This window comes from Centroberyx affinis, unplaced genomic scaffold, assembly GCF_046629955.1.
Source record: "Centroberyx affinis isolate AG114_WGS23_722 - 3 ecotype Tasmania unplaced genomic scaffold, CSIRO-AGI_Caff_v1 ptg000110l_1, whole genome shotgun sequence".
Classification (NCBI taxonomy): domain Eukaryota; kingdom Metazoa; phylum Chordata; class Actinopteri; order Beryciformes; family Berycidae; genus Centroberyx; species Centroberyx affinis.
The window spans coordinates 29,729-49,991 of NW_027278812.1; the positions used below are offsets into that span (position 1 = coordinate 29,729).

General features: G+C 41.0%; 2 protein-coding genes across 3 annotated transcripts; one reads left to right on the top strand and one right to left on the bottom strand.

Annotated features, from left to right (window-relative positions):
* The first annotated feature begins 208 nt into the window (after positions 1-208).
* On the top strand, positions 209-3,539 carry lto1 (LTO1 maturation factor of ABCE1). Of its 2 annotated transcripts, none has more exons than XM_071526238.1 (5): positions 209-376; positions 1,066-1,171; positions 1,600-1,670; positions 2,043-2,160; positions 2,360-3,539. In XM_071526238.1, the coding sequence occupies exons 1-5, from the start codon at positions 318-320 to the stop codon at positions 2,429-2,431; spliced, it is 426 nt and encodes a 141-aa protein (XP_071382339.1). In that variant the 5' UTR covers positions 209-317; the 3' UTR covers positions 2,432-3,539. The 2 variants fall into 2 exon arrangements, with proteins under 2 accessions (XP_071382339.1, XP_071382347.1); XM_071526246.1 differs by having other exon boundaries at positions 1,653-1,670.
* A 7,192-nt stretch (positions 3,540-10,731) lies between these two features.
* Positions 10,732-18,707, bottom strand: ccnd1 (cyclin D1). The gene is made up of 5 exons (XM_071526227.1): positions 18,193-18,707; positions 16,583-16,798; positions 15,271-15,430; positions 14,236-14,384; positions 10,732-14,046 (listed from the first exon to the last, which is right to left on the bottom strand). The coding sequence occupies exons 1-5, from the start codon at positions 18,388-18,390 to the stop codon at positions 13,891-13,893; spliced, it is 879 nt and encodes a 292-aa protein (XP_071382328.1). The 5' UTR covers positions 18,391-18,707; the 3' UTR covers positions 10,732-13,890.
* Positions 18,708-20,263: the final 1,556 nt, after the last annotated feature.

The following is a 20,263-nucleotide window of genomic DNA, read 5'->3' on the forward strand; positions in this document are numbered from 1 at the left end:
CCCCGGTTTATGACCTCTTGTTATCACCCTGTTCTACCTTATTTTATTATGACACTCCACCTTTATCCCGTCGGCAGCAGCTCAAACATAGTGAGTAGTTATTAGGCTCCAGCTCCTCCCGACCGCTACACGGCAGCAGCGCCCAGGTGGAGGAGGCACAACCAGCTGGCGGAAACGGTCGAAGCATGACTGTTGCAGGAAGAGCTGGCTAACTGCAGGCTAAGTTAGCGACACTGAAGGGTTAGCAGCGTGTATACCGCGACTAATAGTGTTTGAAGCAGAGGACTTTTCAAAATCGATTAAGTAACTAAACGAAGATGGCTGGCGGGTCTGCAAATGACGATTTATTCGACAGCGTCCTCATGTCAGATAACAGGTAAGCTCCAGGGCGGACCGCTCTCTCTCGTATGGATGGAGCGCACGCTGGTTAACTACATTTAATGTTGTCTTGCTTTTCGGCAAACCTGGTAGAAACTAGTTAAGACCTTTTCTGAATCATTAGAGTCACTCTTCAGTTCGGCTTAAGCCAATATTCGACACACCAAGCAACACTCAGGCTATTTCAATGACATTTTAACGCTTAGAATTGGTTCGCTTGTTGCATTCCCTTTAATCTTACGCCTAAGCACGCAGTGGAGCGTCAGAGTGCAGCCGGAGTGCCAATTCAAAAAGTTGATGTTATTGAAAAAACGTCATTATTGGATTATACTAGCCTATATATGTATGCCGAATTTATTAGAAGACTTAAATGACCCATAACTTGTTTTAAGTCATGTTCTACCCGGTATCCAAGTTTGCAGATAAAGCAGTATTAAAGTGCCAGATTTTTGAGTGGAGTTTGGTGTCTGTTTCTCTCCATATGAGAGAACTGCATAGGCCTATCTGGGCTAATATAATGACAAGTGAGCTGACCAACATAGTCATACTGAATTTAACGTAATTTGATCCATTTTACATACTTAGATGTTTCTTCTCGGCTAAGTAGGATTACAGTAGCTTTACCACTGAATAATAATAGGCGAACAATGAAGTGAGGATGTGAATGTGTTGATCTTGTGGCTCCAGGTTATATCAGGAGGGCTACCGAGAGGGATTTGAGAGGGGGACCCGACGAGGGCTGCGGGACGGCCGCCTACATGGATCGTCTCATGGGGCCACGATGTCCACTGAGGTCAGTAGGTGTAGAGATTTAGCCCCGTGACTGGGATTATCAATTCATATCAGTTCAAACAAAGTGGTAGACTTTTAGATGGAAGTTTACTTTCCCGTTCCACTTTGCCAGTAAAACGTATTGGTACGTATTTTTTTGTATTTTTTTTTGTTTCTCGCAACGCCAAAGTGTATCAAATCTGGGAATGTAATGTTTCCTTGCTTGTCGGCAAAATTACTCTCTTAGGACATGACTCCACACCTTCAGGAGCCACTCTTAAATTCAGCATAGCCTATAATTCACCAAGCAGCCTTATATTTTACTAAATTTCAAACTTTTAGAACACATTTCGTCCACGGGGAATGATTTTACCTGTGTGACTTGAAATCCCTTCAGTCTTTAGTTGCTCAGTTTCTGTCACTCATCTATTGACTTCTGACCTCTGACAGATTTCTTTCTATTATGGGTTTGCCATCGCCTGGAAATGTATCCTCCAAGATAGCACAGATGCCAAATCAAGGTATGGCCTTAAACATATCATCATATCACAGTCTTCATGTGAACATTGCAGGAGTGATTTTTCTCTATATTCTACAAAACATCACAGTATTAACACATCCTACCCATACACATGTTTTTTGTTTTGTTTGTTTTTACCTTAAGTTTTTGTCCTACAAAATAATTAAAAGAAGAGGCTGTCTCAGTCCCATGCTAGAATGTACAAGGGTTTCAGTATTGGCTTTATTTAAGAAAGGACACATTTTTGCAATATTGTGAAGGTGGAAAAGTGCTGTCTTAGTGATTGTCTTTGATATGTGAGTCAGATCAAATGTCATACATGTAAATAGAGAATAGCAATGGGTCTAGCTCTGAACCTTGTGTGTGTTTTCAGGAAGCGTGTGAAGGCATTGGAGGCTCTCCTGGCGTTGATCCAGAAGTCTCCTCTTGAAAATCCCCAGTCTCCAAAGCTACAGGAGGATATCGAAAAGCTTCGCGCCAAGTTCAGACAGGTACACTGTTCATTTGAAATTAATAATAGTTGCATAAGTCCAGAGCCAGACACAACAGTTTTGATGACTGAAAATCAGACTTGCACTATGTGTTCACACTGAGTGACTTGATTGATGGGTCGCTCTCTCCTGACTGATGGTGGGCAGTGTGAGATCTTCATGTATTGCTAGCTAGCTAACCTCTGCTGGTTTTGCCCAGGTCTGTTCTTTGCTGAATGTCCCAGCAGACTTCAAGGATTATGTCAAGAACTCTAGTGGTGTTACCTTCTGAATCCTCCCTGATGAGGAGGAGAAGCTGAGACGGCCTCTACGCCCCCCAGGAGCCAGAGGAAGTGGAGCTGCTGTAGGGCGGCCCTGCTGTCAGTCAGACGGGCGAGGGCTAGTGATTGGTTTGTGGTGGAGTGAGTTGATAGTTTGGGTTGTGCAGTGACTGTGTCAATCGGAGAGTGATACTGTTACTGCGTTCTGCTGATATTGCGGTCACATGCTGGTGGGAAGGTCTAACATGCAGGACCGCCAAGTCGGCTGCTAGACAGCGTTGCGTTCACATGCTATTTTGTTAAGAAAATCAAACCCAGAAGACAAACGATAAACAAACACGGACATCCTGCAACTTGACAAACTAATTTAACAAACTTCATTTAAACGGATGTTAGTCATGACTGGTTAGTCTGGCTAACTACAGATGTGTAATAAAGATGCATGTGAATAAAGGTGCATGTGTATGTAAGGTTTTCTTGCTGTCCACTGACACAAAACTTTTTCCACCATGAAAACCCTGACAAGGTTAAAGGTTATCATTGCGTCATGACTCAGAAACTCGGGTAGCAACTTTCTCCGACTTTCTGACTTCATCTGACTTTGAATGTGAAGTTCCAAGTTAGAAAATGTGTTTTCCCGATGTATCTAATAGCATGTGAATGTGTAACAGGTTCACCCATGCTGGGATTACCAGTCTCAGAGAGCTTTCAGCTTGAGGAGATATCACTGTAGCTGAAATGCACAGTTTACAGACTTTTTACCATCTTGAACATGGTTCCTGCTAGGGTTCAACCAATATGGGTTTTTGAAGGCTGATATTTTTGTATTGAAGCTGCTGATATTTTATGCTAATATTCTATAATGGGAACAGTTGAATTACAACCATGTGTTTGAGGTTCTCAGTTTTGGCCCAAAAAGGTCAGACTTAAATGGACGGTTAAATGGAGACACGTCATGGAAGCATCACTTGCACAAGTAACATCAGGGATCTTTAATAAGAAGTCAGTGGAAACATCACTACTGAGGCATTGATCTGTCTGATTATAGAAAAATGAATATATTGTGGAATAATGGATTGCTGTCAGATATATAGAAAATATAACCCTGGTTATATGAAATAAAACCTTTTGATTGAATAAAAAATCATTAACTTGTTTTCTTTTTATTTGTTTTGGTATCTGCCTTTGCTATAACCATTTTCACTTCCATTACTTAAATACAAGTTGTGTGCTGCTTGGTGCCACAGCAGGCTGAATATGTTAATCTTAACAGACAGACTACAGATATAAAATTAAACTTGATCTGTGTTGGTAAACTGAGCTAGTAGGATAAAGAAAAAAATGAATTTAAATTATAGCTGCTAGCAGCAATGTGGGTGCTGGGAACCGCTTAGCCGCTCAGCAACAAGGTGTTTTGAATCATTTGATAAGATCTCTGAAATTTTGTATTTTGTGAACTTTTAAGTCACAGGCTTAACAGGTAATGAACCAGGGTGTAGCTTTAGGATGATGGCATTGTACAGTGTTCTCATTCACAGAGCCTACAGTAGCCCATGAAAATTTAGTATTAGATATGAGTTTACAGTTGCTGGCTATAGGACCATAAGCAGGCCATGAACTGAATAAGCCATTTGAAAAGTACGCTACCTTTGAAGTTGTTTAGCACTGTCACAAACAATAAATTAAATTGATTGTTTAAATCTTAATTCTTAAGATAAAATTCTGATAATATTGTTCATCTAAACAAAATGTGAATGTTTTTCAAAATAATTTTCTCAAAGTTTGGTTATGCTATAAGTAAGATACTGATGGTCACATATGCCCTGTTTCCCATCGCCAAAACTTTTTATTTTTTAGATAACTTGCTAAAAGTTGGTACAAGTTTGGACACTTATTAAGTAAAAATGTATAGTGAGTGTCTACAGTAGCATTTCTAAACAAATCTGTTGGGTCGCTGCAAGATCAATCTTTGATGAAATTAAAAACCTTATAGTTGAATTGTTTGTCAATGTCTGCAAATACACTATTGCGATTTTCATGTACTTTGACATAAAGTTTGTGGGAGGAGTACGACTTAATTAGTTTTGTAGTTTATGAAACAGAGAACTTCCTCATTTCCACTAAGTGCCAGTGCACAAAACAAGTACAACTACAGAATATTTCAGTCAGTTTGGGTTGATAATCCATTTGCAGCCTGTATGTAAACCAGTGTGGCTAAAGATGTAACAGTGCCACTATGTGGTTAAAGAAAGTTACACATGAAAGCAATAAAACCTATTGAACTAAATGGAAACTGAATTGTATTTGTTTTATCTGCGGTCGTAGCACTGGTAAGTAGTAGTAATAGTATTAGTAGAAGCAGTAGTAGTAGTAATAGAAATGTAATCTCTTCAGTGCATTTGGTTTTGATGCTAACTGTGAATAAAGTTGTTTTCCTGAGCTATGGAAATGTTTCTTACAACCAGGTTTAATCTGTAACATACATCTGTACCACATGTGTTATCCTGGCAATTCCCATCAAGCAAATAGCACATTTCTACTCTTTACTCAGCTCGGACTGTTGATCTTACACCTCTGTGTCAATAATCTATGTCACTAAAGTGGGACTGCTGAAAAGTAGCATGCAACAGTTTACCAGTTGCATCCAGTATTGTTTCTCTGTGGAGGAATCAGGTTAGTTTCACAGCTTGTAACATTTGATGATCAATAGGCAGTAGAGTCTGACTGTGGGGTAATTTGCTTCGCAGCCAGTAGTCCAACAAAAACACATAGAACAGTAAACGCACAATAAATAAATACAAACAACATCAAAGCGGGTGATGGAGGTTATCCAGTGAGATAACCTGTGCCTTTGAGTGACTCACTTGATAAGCATGAGAAAGATCCTAGAGAGGGACACCTGTGATGATGTTACTACTGCCATGTAGCCGCGTCAGCACGATTCAGTAAAGATGAATCTCAAACAATATAGTTATATAGCAAGGACCCAATATTTCTTCCAGTCTGTTGCTTCTTGCCAGGTTACAGCATTTACTAATGATCCATGTTTGAAAAATGACTGTACAGCAAAGAGCAAAATGGCAGCAAAAAGCTATAGGCACTAGTCACTCTTTTCAATCCCTGCCAAATCCCTGCCATGGCTCAATGATCGCTCAATGATCGCACTTCAGCCTTAAGGACAGAGTACAGAAAAGTAATGGAAGGGCAACAAACTCTCAAGTCTTATATGACATTATGAAAGAACGAATGTTACATTACCAGGAAGTGGTTAAGGAAGCTAGAGTTTCATTCTTCTCTGATCTCATCTCTAATAATCATCATAACCCCGCGATACTGTTCAATGCATTGGTATTACCTGGTTCAGCTCCTGCCTCACTAATAGAACTAATAGAACCGTCTCCATCGGTAATTCATCATCATCTTCTGCACATTTTACCTGCGGGGTTCCACATGGTTCAATTTTAGGGCCCTTGTAATTTTCCTTGTACATGCTCCCACCTTGTCACATTATCCATATGTCTCTTTTCACCGTTATACCGATGATACTCAGATAGTAACAACTGGGTGTCTCAAAATATTTTACCACTTTCAATGACAGTAAATCAGAAGTTGTTCTTTTCAGTGCTCCAACTTCTTAATCCAAAATAAACTAGGTGGCCTATTTTCAAATTTTAAGCAGTCCTTTTTCTTTCAGCTGAAAAATACACCAAAAATTAAACCATTCTTAGCCTAGCAAACTTCTTCTAAACTTCTTCAAACCTTTTTCTAAATCATTTCTCATTTATAGACTTGCTTTTTAAGTAATTGTTTCTCTTGGGTTTAATCTTGTTTTGTTGTCCTTTGTTTTCTGTTACCGTATGTGTTTTTTGCCTTGCTTCTCTTGCTCTCTGTAAAGCACTTTGTAAACTCTGTTTTTTAGAAACGTGCTAAAATAATAAATAATTAAAGTTACTATAATAAGGTCAATATAGTAGAAGTAGCAGTAGTAGTAGCAGTCCATATTGGTCTAACCTTAGTCACAGCCACAGATTGGGACTTTGACTAACTTGCATATTAGCGCTGTGGCTTTTATTTGCTTCTTTCTACTAATGGGCAGCAATTGGCTAATGTTAAACTCATCCCTCTCTCTGGATACAGCGAGGTCACCAACCTCTGGTCTGAGCTGTGTATGTATAGTGTATGTACAGAGCGTCTATATATCCTGCTGGCTGGCCCATGGACTTAACAATGGCATCAGGGGCACCAGAGAGGACCAAAGGGAATGGGACGCTTGCAGCCTTTGTCGGCCACCTCGCTTTCTATTCTATGTACAAATCCACATAGACAATAACCCGACGGGACTGTGTGTGCCTGTGTGTGTGTGTGTGTGTGCCTGTGTGTGTGTGTGTGTGTGGAGGGGTACAGTAGCAGCTGGTTTATGCAGTGTCAGGCAGCAGGTGAACGCTGTCTTCTAGTCGGCAGCTTCTGAAGGCAAACAGAGAAAAAGACTGGAGGGGGGGTTGGGGGGGGGGGGGGGGGGGGGGGGCGTTGGGTACGCAGGGTCCAAATGAGAGAGGCTGCATTCAGATTGAGTGTTTAGTACGACTTGTACCCTCTTAAGTCAAAAAAATCAAAGGCAGAGACAGAGTGAGCAATTAGCAAATGAAGAATACAAGGAAAGAGAAGAGGAATGAATTGCTTGTAGCAGTAGTAAAGTGGAGAGGAGGAGAAGGAGAGGAGGAGGAGGAGGAGGAGGGGGGAGGAAGAAGAGGAGGAAGTGGAGAAGAAGAAGGATGTAAAGGGAGGAGGAGAAGGAGAAGAGAGGAGCAGGAGGAAGAGGAGGAGGAGGGAGCGAGGAGGAGAAGGAGGAGGAACTGGGGGAGGAGGAGGAGGAAGAGGGGGGAGGAAGAGAAAGAGGGGAGGAGAGGGCAAGGAAGAGGAGGCGGTGGGGAGACAAGGAGAGGAAGAGGAGGGAGAGGAGGAGGAGGAGGAGGAGGAGGAGGAGGAGGAGGAGAGGAGTAAGAGGAGGAGGGACTGAAGTCTTTTAGAGAATGTAGAGGAATGTGGGGAGCAGGTGGTGAGTGGTGACATGAAAAGCAGTGGTGACAAATGCAGCCGTCCGGCCGGCCGGCAGGAGAAAAGCCCTCTGAATGAAATGGTGGCATCGGATTTCACCACAAGCACAGCAACAGCTCCACCAGGAGGAGGAGGGGGGGGCGGGGGGGGGGGGCGGGGCCACCATGGATAACACTGAGATAGCAGAGATGCATGGTTTCCTTTTACTGAACACCCATATTTCAAAAGGAAAACTTTGTCGACTTGGTGCTGCTCTAATAGGAATAGTTGAAACTGCCAAAGCACATACACACACATTATACTGTATTTATATAGGGTTGGAAACTGTTCTATAATTCAAAACTATTATGCGTGAAATTTATCTGTTTGTTCGTATGTTTGTTTATACTTACATTACATTACATCATTCATTAATGTCTTTCTTTCTTTAATTATTTTTTTGCTTTGTCTATTTGTTTTTTGTTTTATTATTATCGTGGGTTTCAGTGGAGAGTTTTAGTGTCCCATGGTCTAAATGCTGTTTGGCTTGCACCCATAGAATCAAATCCTGGGGTAAACACTGAATACTCTTCCTTTTGGAATATTCTGGCAGAAAAAAATGGTCAAAATGAAGCCAAATATCGACAAAATATTGGCCTTCAAAAACCCCCCATGGGACCCTGGTTACAGACCAAACACAATCCACCAGCAGCATACAGCAGCATGGTGAAGCGCTGCTACTGGGAAGCCACACAAACAGAATGGATCCTGGAAATGCTCTCCTAGTGTGTTTGATGTGGCCCGGTCAGTAATGTCTCTCCTTGGTTTCAGACCACAAGCACTTGCCTGCTAAAGGACGAGAATAGTTTATTATCGCAGACGTCTCCATGCCAAATAAGTGTGAGTTGATTCAGTGAAGGACAGAGCCACTGGCAGAGTCACGGCCTGCATCACAACACACTTTACATTTCAATTCAGTTTCAACACAAGTGTGACTCCCAGTTAACACTAGAAATTACAGCTTGTTTTGAATTTTAGAATTGATTTATCTCAGCTTTCAAAATATCCCTACATGACTTTTCCTAGACCCACTTTCTATGTAAACTGTGTTTTAGGTGGTCTACATATGGAAAGTGTGTGTGTGTGTGTTGTTGGTGTATTAAGTGAAAATCTTTGTTTTAGATGTATCAATAGACGATAGGCACATGGATGGAAAAAATGAAAGCATAGTGTGTGTGTAACAAAACCAGCAGGCTGGTCTAGTGTATGTCAGTGAGTGGTAGTGTGTTTTGTGTGTGTTTTGTGTGTGTGTGTGTATGTGTGTGTGCACGCCGAGGGTCTTTGTCTGCTGCTGGTTGAGCTGGCGCTGGCAGGCCTGTGGGAAAGGATTAGACTTTCACGCCTTTTCCTCCACACTGAAGCCCCATCAAAGACATTCCTTGCATAACAAATCAATGAGTACTATCACACACACACACACACACACACACACACACTCTCTCTCACACACACACACACACTCCTGTTAATCATTAGCCACACAATCACATTCATGATTCAGACAGATCTTTCTCTTTCCTCAAATGTGAGCAGAAAGAAGTAAGTATAGTTTACAGGATGAAACAGATATTTAGTTGTATTTGCAGCAATGTGTGTTCCAATAAACATGAAATGATCTTCAAGCATGTGTGTATGTGTGTTTGCATGTGTGTATTTTACAGTCTTCTTTGGCCCCTTAATAGTGCATAATTCACTAAAACAGTGGTGTAAAATGGTAGGTAAATCAGATACTGAGGATAAGAGGTTTCTTATGAAAACTACACTTCCATTTTATTCAGTATCCTGAATGAGAAATCTCTCATCCTCATTGTTTTGATAGTCAATTTGATAGTCCAAATGAGAGCTTTGTTTTTTTTCCCACTAACTAAACCCACTGGGTTTAGTTCATCTTTATTTTGCTTATCTCATTTTAGTGCTAACTGAAGCACTTTTGAACCTTTGCCTCTGCACAGGGAGGATATGTTCTCACAAATCATGAAATGCACCCACTTCATTGTAGCATTCAGAAAAAAGTTAGTGTTGGTTTCTTTCTAAACAGCTGATGTATTTGCAGTTATACTGAAATCCAAATCATTTGGACTGTGAATGTTGAATGCATGTGAATGTCATGATACATGTCAGGTAACTATCTGATTAACTAATCAGAATTATCTGTCAAATTTAGGTAAAACTAAAAGCCTTAACTTCCCTACGAACCCTTTGTCAGTAATGAAGAAATCCATGTCTGCCTCTCCAGTTTGATCTTGATATATAGATAGCTGAATTTAGCGCAGTATTAGTTGTAGTATTAGTAATTAGGGATTAGTAATTGATTCAAATGATCAGTATTATTGTTAATATATTATATGTAACACATGCATTGTCAGATGCCTCTTTCAAAAGAGATTTTATAGTATGGGTGAACAGAATTGTGAATTGAATTGAATTAACTACACTGTAGTACTCAGTGGGGACAAGAACTATTAGATGAATAAAGTAAAGCAATCATCATCTATCAGCTACATTTGCATAGTGCATCTAACTGATATGGGTTATGGATGGTACCAATACTTTTTGGATTGAGGCTACCGATAAGCAATTTTCAGTATTTTGTGCCGATATTCAATAACTTTAAATTTGACAATTTTTATGTTCATGTGTAAATCTGATCAAAATGTGGCATTGAGGCAATTCAAGCAAATTCAAACAAGCCGTATCATATCCATCATATCAGAGGTGGACGACACTGACAGTATCGGCGTGATTTATCAGCAAACTGTTATATCGGTCTCACCCAAGTACCTGTACACTATGCATAATGTCTTGATGATGAGTTTGTCAATACTCATTAGAGAAAATGTCAATGGTGTGTGTGAAGGCTACTTTATGAAAATGGTATTGTATTGTTGTCTTTTAGGTTGTTCTTGGCTGATCACATTGAATACCTGCTAACTACTCTTGATACTCTAGTGTGAGTTTGTCATTGCTGGCCCACAACATACAGTATTATTTCAGCCAGTATCATTTCTGGACAAGGACAGACAGCCAGCTTTCCAGACTCCTTCTAGTCATGTTTTTATTGTGCAGTCGACACAAATATGAATACACTATGCCTCCCGGTTGCAGACAAGACAACTGGTATGAAGTAGACTCAACTGTGTGGAATGATTTGTAAAAAAGTCTATGGCTTACCAAGCATGACACTGAATCTATTTACAAACTCAAATCAACTCATTGACAGTTTGAAAACTGGAGCAAAAAGCTTTTTTTTTATAAATATAAAAAGGGAAAAGGAAGGAAGGCCTCTATGGGCCTAAAAGGGGGATAAAGTCTCTATCACCGAGACAGCTTAACACTCAACAGAGTTATACATATCCCATTTTCTGTTATGGCACCAGTATCAAAGCACGCCCTGGACTCGTTGGTTTCCATCATGGATGCTTCTCCTCAAGCAGTTTCAACAGAGCTAGTAGGCACTGAACCAACAAGTACAATAGAATAAGAACTAACAAATAAAAACAGACTAAAATTAGAGATAGATCTTGACTGTCATATGAGGTATTGTGGATCAAAGCATTTCTGTACATTGTCTCAATTTTCCTCTTTTTTTTGGAATAGTACGGAAAATCATATTACGTAATTATAAACAAAAAAAACTGATCACATAGAATCTACATAAAACAACAAACAAGGATGTCAATAACACAATTTTCTATGAGAAAATTCAAACCTAGCATGGCAGTATATTGACATTTATATGTATAAAAAACAAACCAAAAAATGTAGCAGCAAAACAATAGGAGAAAAGCATTGTTTTTTTCTTATTTTTTTTCATTACGTTTTTGTTGTCGTCATTTTTTTTTTTTTTTTAACACGTAGCTGGGATTTCTTTTCCATAGCAGCGGAATACAAGGAGTGTTTCTCTCCTACTCTCTGTCTTTAATGTACAATCAGAAACCTATTACAGGGTTCCTACACAGTTTTACAAAATTACAAAATTCCATACTTTTTCCAGACCTTAATGTCTTGATTTGAAGATATCAGTTGGTGATCAGTATGGTTTATGCCGATAGTCATCTTGCCATAATATTCTTCATTGCAGCAAATACCAGAATATGTGAGATGGCGGGCGTCTAAAACCACAGAGAATGTGTAGTTGTACGTACACCCGACAGTAGAACAACATACTCCATATACTTCCATACTTTTCCAAACTTGTTTGTGCAATTTCCAAACTTTTCAAGACCTGGAAATTATCAAATTCATTTTCCATACATTTCCAGACTACCTGTGTAGGAACCCTGAATTTAACTCTACAGCATTAAGACACACCTCGCTGTCGAGCCTTCACCCTTTTTGCCACTTTTTTCACCCTCTCTGGTTCTCTTGCCATCTTAGCTCTCCACTTTTTTAGGCAAGTCCCCAACAAACGCAGCCCACGTCTTTTAGGTTTGTGCAAAATCATCTCAATAGTCTCAACACTCCTCTTTTAGCCTCATCCCCTTCCCAAAATCCATGAGCAGTATTTTAACTGGTGGAGCATGGAGGAGATGCTGACCTGGTGATTTGGAAGCAGATTGTAGTTTTAGTCATACAAACATCAACAGAGTTAAACGTTAGCTAACTTTTCATATTATTCATGATCATGGCATTCATGATCTTGGAAGGTCAGCAGGTTATCTAACTATCTTACCTAGATAGCTATAAGCTAGTGTGGCTAGTTTGAACTTTGAAGCACAGCTAGGCTAACTAGCTAACCTAGATAATTTAATATAGTTAGATTGCATTTTTTTGAGGTTGTAGCAAGAGCACTAGGCTTCATATTAGCTAGCTCCTCTCTTAGCCGTTAGACTAACATTACTTAGCCAGAATAACTGGCTCCATCCACTGAGGTTTAACTCAACCAATGAGATTGTTTCTGCCTCCAGAGCAGCTCTGCCTCTGAGAAATGTTTGTAGAACTAAAACTCCAATCTGTGATTTGGAAGGCAGCTACAGCAAGCCATTGGCTCTATGAGACCCAGATAGTGTCTGGCAGAGTTCAGTCTTCTTTCAAAAACCTCAACAAAAGCTTTCTGCCATACTGGTCAAACTTTCATGTCTCATTAGATGAATCAGATCCACCAGGTGCAACAGCATTTTTGCAGGGCTGCTCTGACTCTCCATCACCTTAGCTAAAAGACTCCTACTCAAACCCCCATTCCATTTTTTCTGTTGTTTTACAAACTTTGTTTCTCACTGTGATTTTCTTTAGATGAGCCAGCAGTGCTGACCAAAAGTGCTTTTTTTTTAAGAAAACAAAATTGGAATGGTATTAGAAAGTAAAGTATAACTACATTGAGAAAAAAAAAGAAAACACAACGGGCTGTGGATTGCTCTGTTTGCATGTACATCGATTTAAGCTTATCGAATTATAGCTAGCTGAAATGGATAAAGCACACCAACGAATGAACAAAGAATTAATGGTTTGTAAGTCAAGCAAGTTGTCCAAACCTTAACATCAGCAATCCACAGTCACCAGGATAATAGGAACAGAGCATTTCACACTACACAAAATAGTTGGTTTAAAAAAAAAAAACAGCTTTAAAGAGAAGAGGTATAAAACTAAAGTGGGGATATTTGATAAAAGGTCTACGATGATATATAATAAAGTGACTAAACACAAGCAAGCGGGGATATATGAACGTCTACACAGCAACAAGACAATGGGAGCTTGGACAGGAAGTCTAAAACATACTAGGTATTAGAGAAACGAAATTCAAACAAAAAAAGCCTCTTCTCTTTAATAAAGATGTCAGATTTCAGGTAAAAACCTAAGGACAGACTACAATGACCTACATAAAACACTTTGGGATGTTTTAGTAGGTGAGTTGAGTCTGCGGTAATTTTAAGATTCCTAGTTTAATATATTGGGGAGTAAGAAAACAATGTCTACTAAAATGTCTATTTTCATGCGGCTTACACTCCAGCCCATTTATTTCATCAATATAGTTTCTCTGTGTCTTTCTCTTTTCTCTCTAGTACACTTCTGCAGTGTTCATGTCTTCTTGCCCTCAGGTGCGGCGGGAGACAGGAGGCAGGAAATGTGACTTGGGGGGGGGCGTGGGGGGTCCTGTCCTGTCTTGGTAGCTGTAGCAACGGTGAGCGGTCATGTGGGTGACAGGTCGGCCATGATGGCAGATACAGCCCATCAGGAAGGAGGAGGGGAGGCTGCGTTCAAGTGGGCGGGGCATCCCGGTTAGGTGGGTGAGACATCCCGGTCAGGTGGGCCGGGCAGTACAGGTAGGCGCTCTGCGTCAGGTGAGACGCCCCCCACCCCCCAACCCCGCCCGTCACCACCCTCTGCCTACAACTTCCCCTCAATCATCAGGTCATCATACGACAAGGCTGTCAGCCAATCAGATGTTGATGTCTCTGACGTCTGTGGGGGTGCAGGACAGGTCGACGTCCTCGTCCAGGCGTTTGGTTTCCGTAGTGCCGCTGTGCTGTTGAGCCTGGCGCAGACTGGACTCCAGCAGAGACTCTATCTGCTCCTGGCATGATCGCAGGCAGTCCTACAGGCAACAGAATCAACATCAAGCTTCAGCCTACATAGCTTACGATGTTTCATCTAAAAACAACTGTCACTCTGTTCTGTCTGCGTTTCAGTGGCATATGATGACTAATACATGTTGACCATGTATGTTTGTTAATGTCTGAATGTGTTTGAATGCACATGTGCGTTTGCAAGCCTTGGGGCATACCGGATCACTGCGGATGACCTGCGACAGGAAGTTGGTGAGGTTCTGGGAGGACAGGGAGCTATCTTGGCTCTTCAGGTAGAGACCCTGCACAGCCGCCACCACGCTGCCCGCCGCCACCATGGACGGAGGACTGGCGATGAAGTTGACATCTGAGGAAAAACCACAAGGAGACGTTAGGACAGTGCGGCAAAACAGTCAAGAATAGAAGGGAAGAGGAAAAATGCTAAAAAAAGACAAGAACCCGGAAAAATCACATCACTGTGAACATCTACAACGCTGCATTGGAGGACCTGATAAAATGCTGTAAGATACAGTGTTTACTATATAAGACTTTTGAACAATGCTTAGGAAGATGGAGGGAGGAGAGTGAACATTCAGTCTTTTCTCAAGGTAACACTATCAGATAGTACACAGTGCTACAAAGTTAAAATACATGTATATTCCTTGATAGATATGGACAGATTGTGGTTTTTGCCTCAGATAATTTCACTCCATCCAAGTTTATCCTTAGCAGTCATATCCTGCATGTTTCCAAATATCATATGCTTCCTATAGAGAGGGGATGAATACTCAGCAGATATTCAAGAAATATAAATTATCTGCACAAGCCAGCCAAGACCAAAGATACTATGGAGATCTATACTGATAAATCCCCCTGCTTGGTGAAAAAGCAAGCCATCCCTCATAGATATAAGACAAAAACACGACTAATCATCCTCACAGAATGCTACAGATCTGCTGCTGATTAATGAAATGGTGGAGAAGTAGAATAGTTACAGCAGTAGAATATATTGAGACAAAGAAGAATAAAAGAAAATATGTAAGATTTGAAAATATCCTAAAAAAAGAAACATATGCAATATGAAATGAGTAAGAAATCATAAAAATATCAAGGTACTATATATGCAAAAGTACAACTGAGAACAAAAGTGGGAATATGAAGGAAATTAATGCACATCATATTCACATTAGCAGGTAAATATTCAGCTTATAAAGTATGTTCTTAAGTGGATTTTTTCTAGGTAGATCTCCTACCTGTAGCACAGAGGGCCACGAAGGTCTGGGCGTGTTTCCTGAGGATCTGCTTGGTGGACGGGTGGATCTTCAGCTTGGACAGGAAGTGCTCGATGAAGTCGTGAGGTGTGACTGAAGCCAGATCCCACTTCAGCTTGTTGAGAACCAGCAGCTCCATTTGCTGTGGACGGACGAGACCAGAGGCATTCAGAGGCATTCGCTCCAACTGATGTGGGTGGCAGCTCACTCACTCACTCTCAGAAAAAGATCCTTACATCTGCTGTGATATTTATGCACCGTGTTACAGCTATAGCACTTTCATCAGGGTGTGATTACTATCACTAAGGTCACTTCAACTCTGTTCTGGTATATTCGGCCTATATGTTTGTACCTATTTATACTCTGTTGATACTATTCCAACTCATGTGTTCAGCTTTCTTCAGTGTTCAAAACCCTCAGATCCCAATGCAATACACTCTACATATTAATATATTTTTTAGTTTGGGTTTTTTTTATTACTGACTTCCATAATTTCCTATCAGTGCAATCAGTCAGGCTCTACCAGAGAATCAAGTAGGCCTACTTACTGTACAGAGAAGAGACACGTTATTTATTTTTAATTTTTATAGGCTATATGCTACTTATACACTACTTTAGACTATATAGCCTACTCATTCCCTAAATTTCTACTTTTTAAATAGGCTACTACTATTATAATTTTGTGTTGTTATATTTAAGATGACCTAGGTGAGCCACCCACCCAGTCAAATTCCTTACTTATTTAAACTGATGCTGATTCTAGTAGCCCCACATGGCATCCGCTTTTCCCCACCCTGATGAAAGCACTACAGCTGCATCGTCGGTGCGTAAATAAATGTCACAGCAAATATAAAGGAGGAGTGTGTGTTCTTTTTATCATTACCAACAGTCTGCACCTCTTTGGGTGTGCTATCATGTTTTTTTTTTGGTCACTCACACACGCACAACCACACACACGCGCACAGCCTGCATTTTGTTTTGCAGCCATTAGGTGTCGCTGTGCTCTAGAGTTTTCTTGGCAGTCACTGAGACCATTCATGAAATCAGAGAGGCCTTCCAGTCACCATGGGAAAGTCACAGGCAGCCATTCAGATACTGCTGCTCCATATAAAGCATACATTTCTACTGTTTTACAACTTCAGAAATACTCCACATCATTTACCACCACTTTTTCTGATCATGGTGACACTGACAAAACAGATTAACTGCAAAGACTGTGTATTTTGGCCATATGGGCTCCAATGCATGGCCATGTATGTGTTATGCAACATCAATGTCTGCAGGACTTAATTACCAGCAGCTCTCCAGGCCGGACCGAGTTGTCTGTGTAGATACAGAGTTTCTCCGCCGTTAAGGGCACAGTCTCCTTCATCTTTGATGCCAGAAACATACAAGTTGCTCCCAGCAGCTGTAGTCTTGTTTTCCTGGTTGCCTCCACCGATAAAAATCTATCCAAATAGTTCATAGCCAGCGGAAAAACCTCCTCCTCACATTTCTGTTCCTCGCAGACCTGAGAGGTGAGAAAAGCACTTTGAGATTTCTGTCGCTCACTGGAAGAAAATTCCCCATTCATATGCATTACTAAGCCTATGCACCACCGGTACTCCTCTATGCATTACTTATTCTGTGCACAGCTGTTTGCATTCAATAGCTGCATTATCCACAATGAGCGGAAACGAAATTAAGAGAAAAGAAACATTTCATGTGCGTTTAATTCATTTAATGATTTCGAAGATTAAATGTCTTCGGTTGCACATGGTTTAGTTGCAAAAGCAATTTCATAAGTCAAGCAACCGAAAAACTCCAAAGCCAAAAGTTGAGATATTTTTGTAGAATAGGCTGTTGCAGTAATGAAAACAGTCGGGAAATTAGTTTGCAGTCAGTTCTGACTGAGACACAAAGGTGGCGTCGATGCAAGTTTCACTCTCCATTTTCAACTTCGTCATCTTTTCAAAAAATAATTATAAATATGTAAAAATTATCACGGGCTGCAAAATTGGCATGTAAATGATCCTTATTGAATGCCTTATCGGATGGGATTAAAATATGTCGAATTGAGCCACAGATGATTTTAAAACAATTTAATTTATTAGACGGGGCTTTTTCACGTGTTGCAGGCGACATTTCCCTGCGGCTCTCCGACGCACAACTTCAGAAATTAATAAAAAATACAAAACTACAAAGGATTCAATCCCAAAGTGCATGTAAATGTTGACGAATCGCTAAAGTATCAAATCCGACTGTTGAAATGGCTTTGATCCTGTTGCACTTTAGAAAAAGTTCCTGTTTTCTCAGCGACCTTCACAGACAGCAATGACTCTTGTGAAGCAAAACAAACTTTACCAGTCGATACCAGTAGAACAAGCTGTAGCAGTCAACATATAGCAGTCCTATGATATAGATGCAAGTCTGGCTGATCTGACTGGCTTATTGTCATTGTTGGTGATAATACAGATTTTTACTGATATTAAAATCCTTCTCATATACGACAACAAAGATGGCGCGTAATACTGGCACGGGCCAGACTGCATACGTGTACATTGCTGTTAATTTGGAATATTTTCCCCCATGTAATTACATTTCATAGCTTTCTGGAAAATATAGCAGATAACCAATAACAAAACTACCCATGGTGGAAACTCAGTATAGCCTATAGCCAGTCGCTAATATCTCCTCTTATAAGGACCACCCAGCACTCATGAGGACATACTTTTCAGAGCGTTTATGTAACATGCATGCAATGACACTGTCAAAAAACAGACATTAACCTTTAAACGGCTCAAAACTTTCACTTTATCACTAATTTGACACGTTTTAGGGGTAGCAGATACCTCCAGACACAAGTTAGCAGCGAACCTCACACAGAAACAGAAGAAAACAAGCTGAAGTGAAGTAAAAACCGACCTCTAACATCCAGGTGGCGACTATTTTCCTCATTTTGGGTACAATTTCTTTCTGGACACACTTGAAGTAGTTCGGGGACGGTAGGTAGTTTTCCTCTGCCTTCAGCATGGTTTGTAGGACTCGGTCGTTGAGCAGGTTGACGTCCTGATAGGCTCTCCTGATAGAGTCCACTTCGCAGCACAGCAGCTGGTCCTCCATAGTAGTAGGCCTACTGGTATTAATATTATTATCACCGTCGATAGTTATATATTATTATTATCCTGTTAAAACGTCGCTAGCCTATATGACAGAATGAACAGGTTACAGCAGAGTCTACAGATAGGTATTTATAATGAGTTTCTTCTTCTTCTTCTTGTGTCTCGGGGGGCTGATGCTGCTGCTGCTGCTCTTTGCGTGCTGTTGCTCCTCCGGTGTGCGCGAGCCCTCTGAAGAGCAGAGCGCTTCCCCCCGCGAGACAAAAACCCCTGCCTCGCGCTCACAAAACACACACACACATCGTGTGCGAGCGCGCGCTGAGGAGGAGAAGGAGGTGGAGGGGTGGGCGCGCGCGATGACGTCAGCTGTTGTTAAGAAGGGGGAGGAGAAGGGAGGTAGATCAAAGAGACAGGCAGTCTGCGAGGGAGCGCGAGAGGAAGGAGATTCTATTATATACATACATATATAGAGAGAGAGAGCGCGCGAGGCGGATAACCTCCCACTCCGCCCCCCCCTACCGCCGCCTCCTCCTATAGTAGCTGCTGTGGAGATGGAGGTGGGAGGTCCGGGTCTGGGTCTGTGTGTGTGTGTGTGTGTGTGTGTGTGGGAAGGACGAGGAGGGGAGGGGGGGTTGGGGGGTGCTGACCGTCTGTCCCCGGAGAGGAGAGCTGGAGGCCTGGGGAGGCTGTCTGGGGTCGGTAGGGGGCGGTAACAGCTTACACCCCTCCTCCATCTCTCTCTCTCTCTCTCTCTCTCTCTCTCTCTCTCTCTCTCTCTGAAACTCAATGAAAGCATCGGCTCTCTCACCCAACTGTGCTGAACATGAGGTGAGCACATGGGACAATAGAGCCATGCAGTTTTAAACACACAATGCTACTTTATTTATTCCCATTTCTTCCTATTCCAAATGAAACCATTTCATAACCATTCCATAACAGTGTTCCATAGCGCCTGTAGATATGCTTTAGGCAGCTTGTTTAACAGCTTACCCTTAACATTTCTTACCCCCCCCCCCCCTCTCTCTCTCTCTCTCTCTCTCTCTCTCTCTCTCTCTCTCTCTTCAAAACTCAATGAAACCAGCAGCTCTCTCACCCATGAGGTGAGCACATGGGACAATACACCCATGCACTTTTTTTTTTTTGGAAACACACAATGCTGGTTTATTTCCCATCCCCAAAAACACTGGATACAGTGTCACAGTGGTTACAGTGTCTCATACCTATAGCATACCCAGAATTCACAAGAAATTATCCCAATTAGAGAATGTATAATATTACTATTTTAATTGTGTTTCACTCTCACCGTTATTATCACTCCATGTACAGTGTAGACAGTTATACAATTCAATACTGAATCTTAAATGAACTTAAATCCTCCCGTATGGGTCCCGAAAGTAGGAGTCTGTGGTTCAATTTGTGTCTATTTGAGGGCCATTTATTCAGCATCATACCTGTAAATGATGGCCCTACTGTATAACATTACAACTTCATTTCATATTGCCTAGGGAATTTAAAGATCTCATCAAAACTATTGACTGTTGCATTAAATGAGAGGAGTTAAATAGTTATATTGACCATCACAACTGGAAATCTGCATTTCATTCTATTGAATTGAATTAAACATCATCGACTGCAATGTAGTTTGCTTTGATAATGTTTTACTAAGCATAAATAAATGATTCACTACACTCAAAATACTATAGGAGGGAAAGCTGTTTGAAATGAAGTACTGTAGTCTAGCTTGTAAAGTTTAAAGACTCTAGCTGACACACACACACACACACACACACACACACACGAGCACACAAGCAAACGGGAGGAGACTGCAGTTGCACCAATGGGAGGAATTGCTGTTACTAGGCAGAATGTCGGCATAA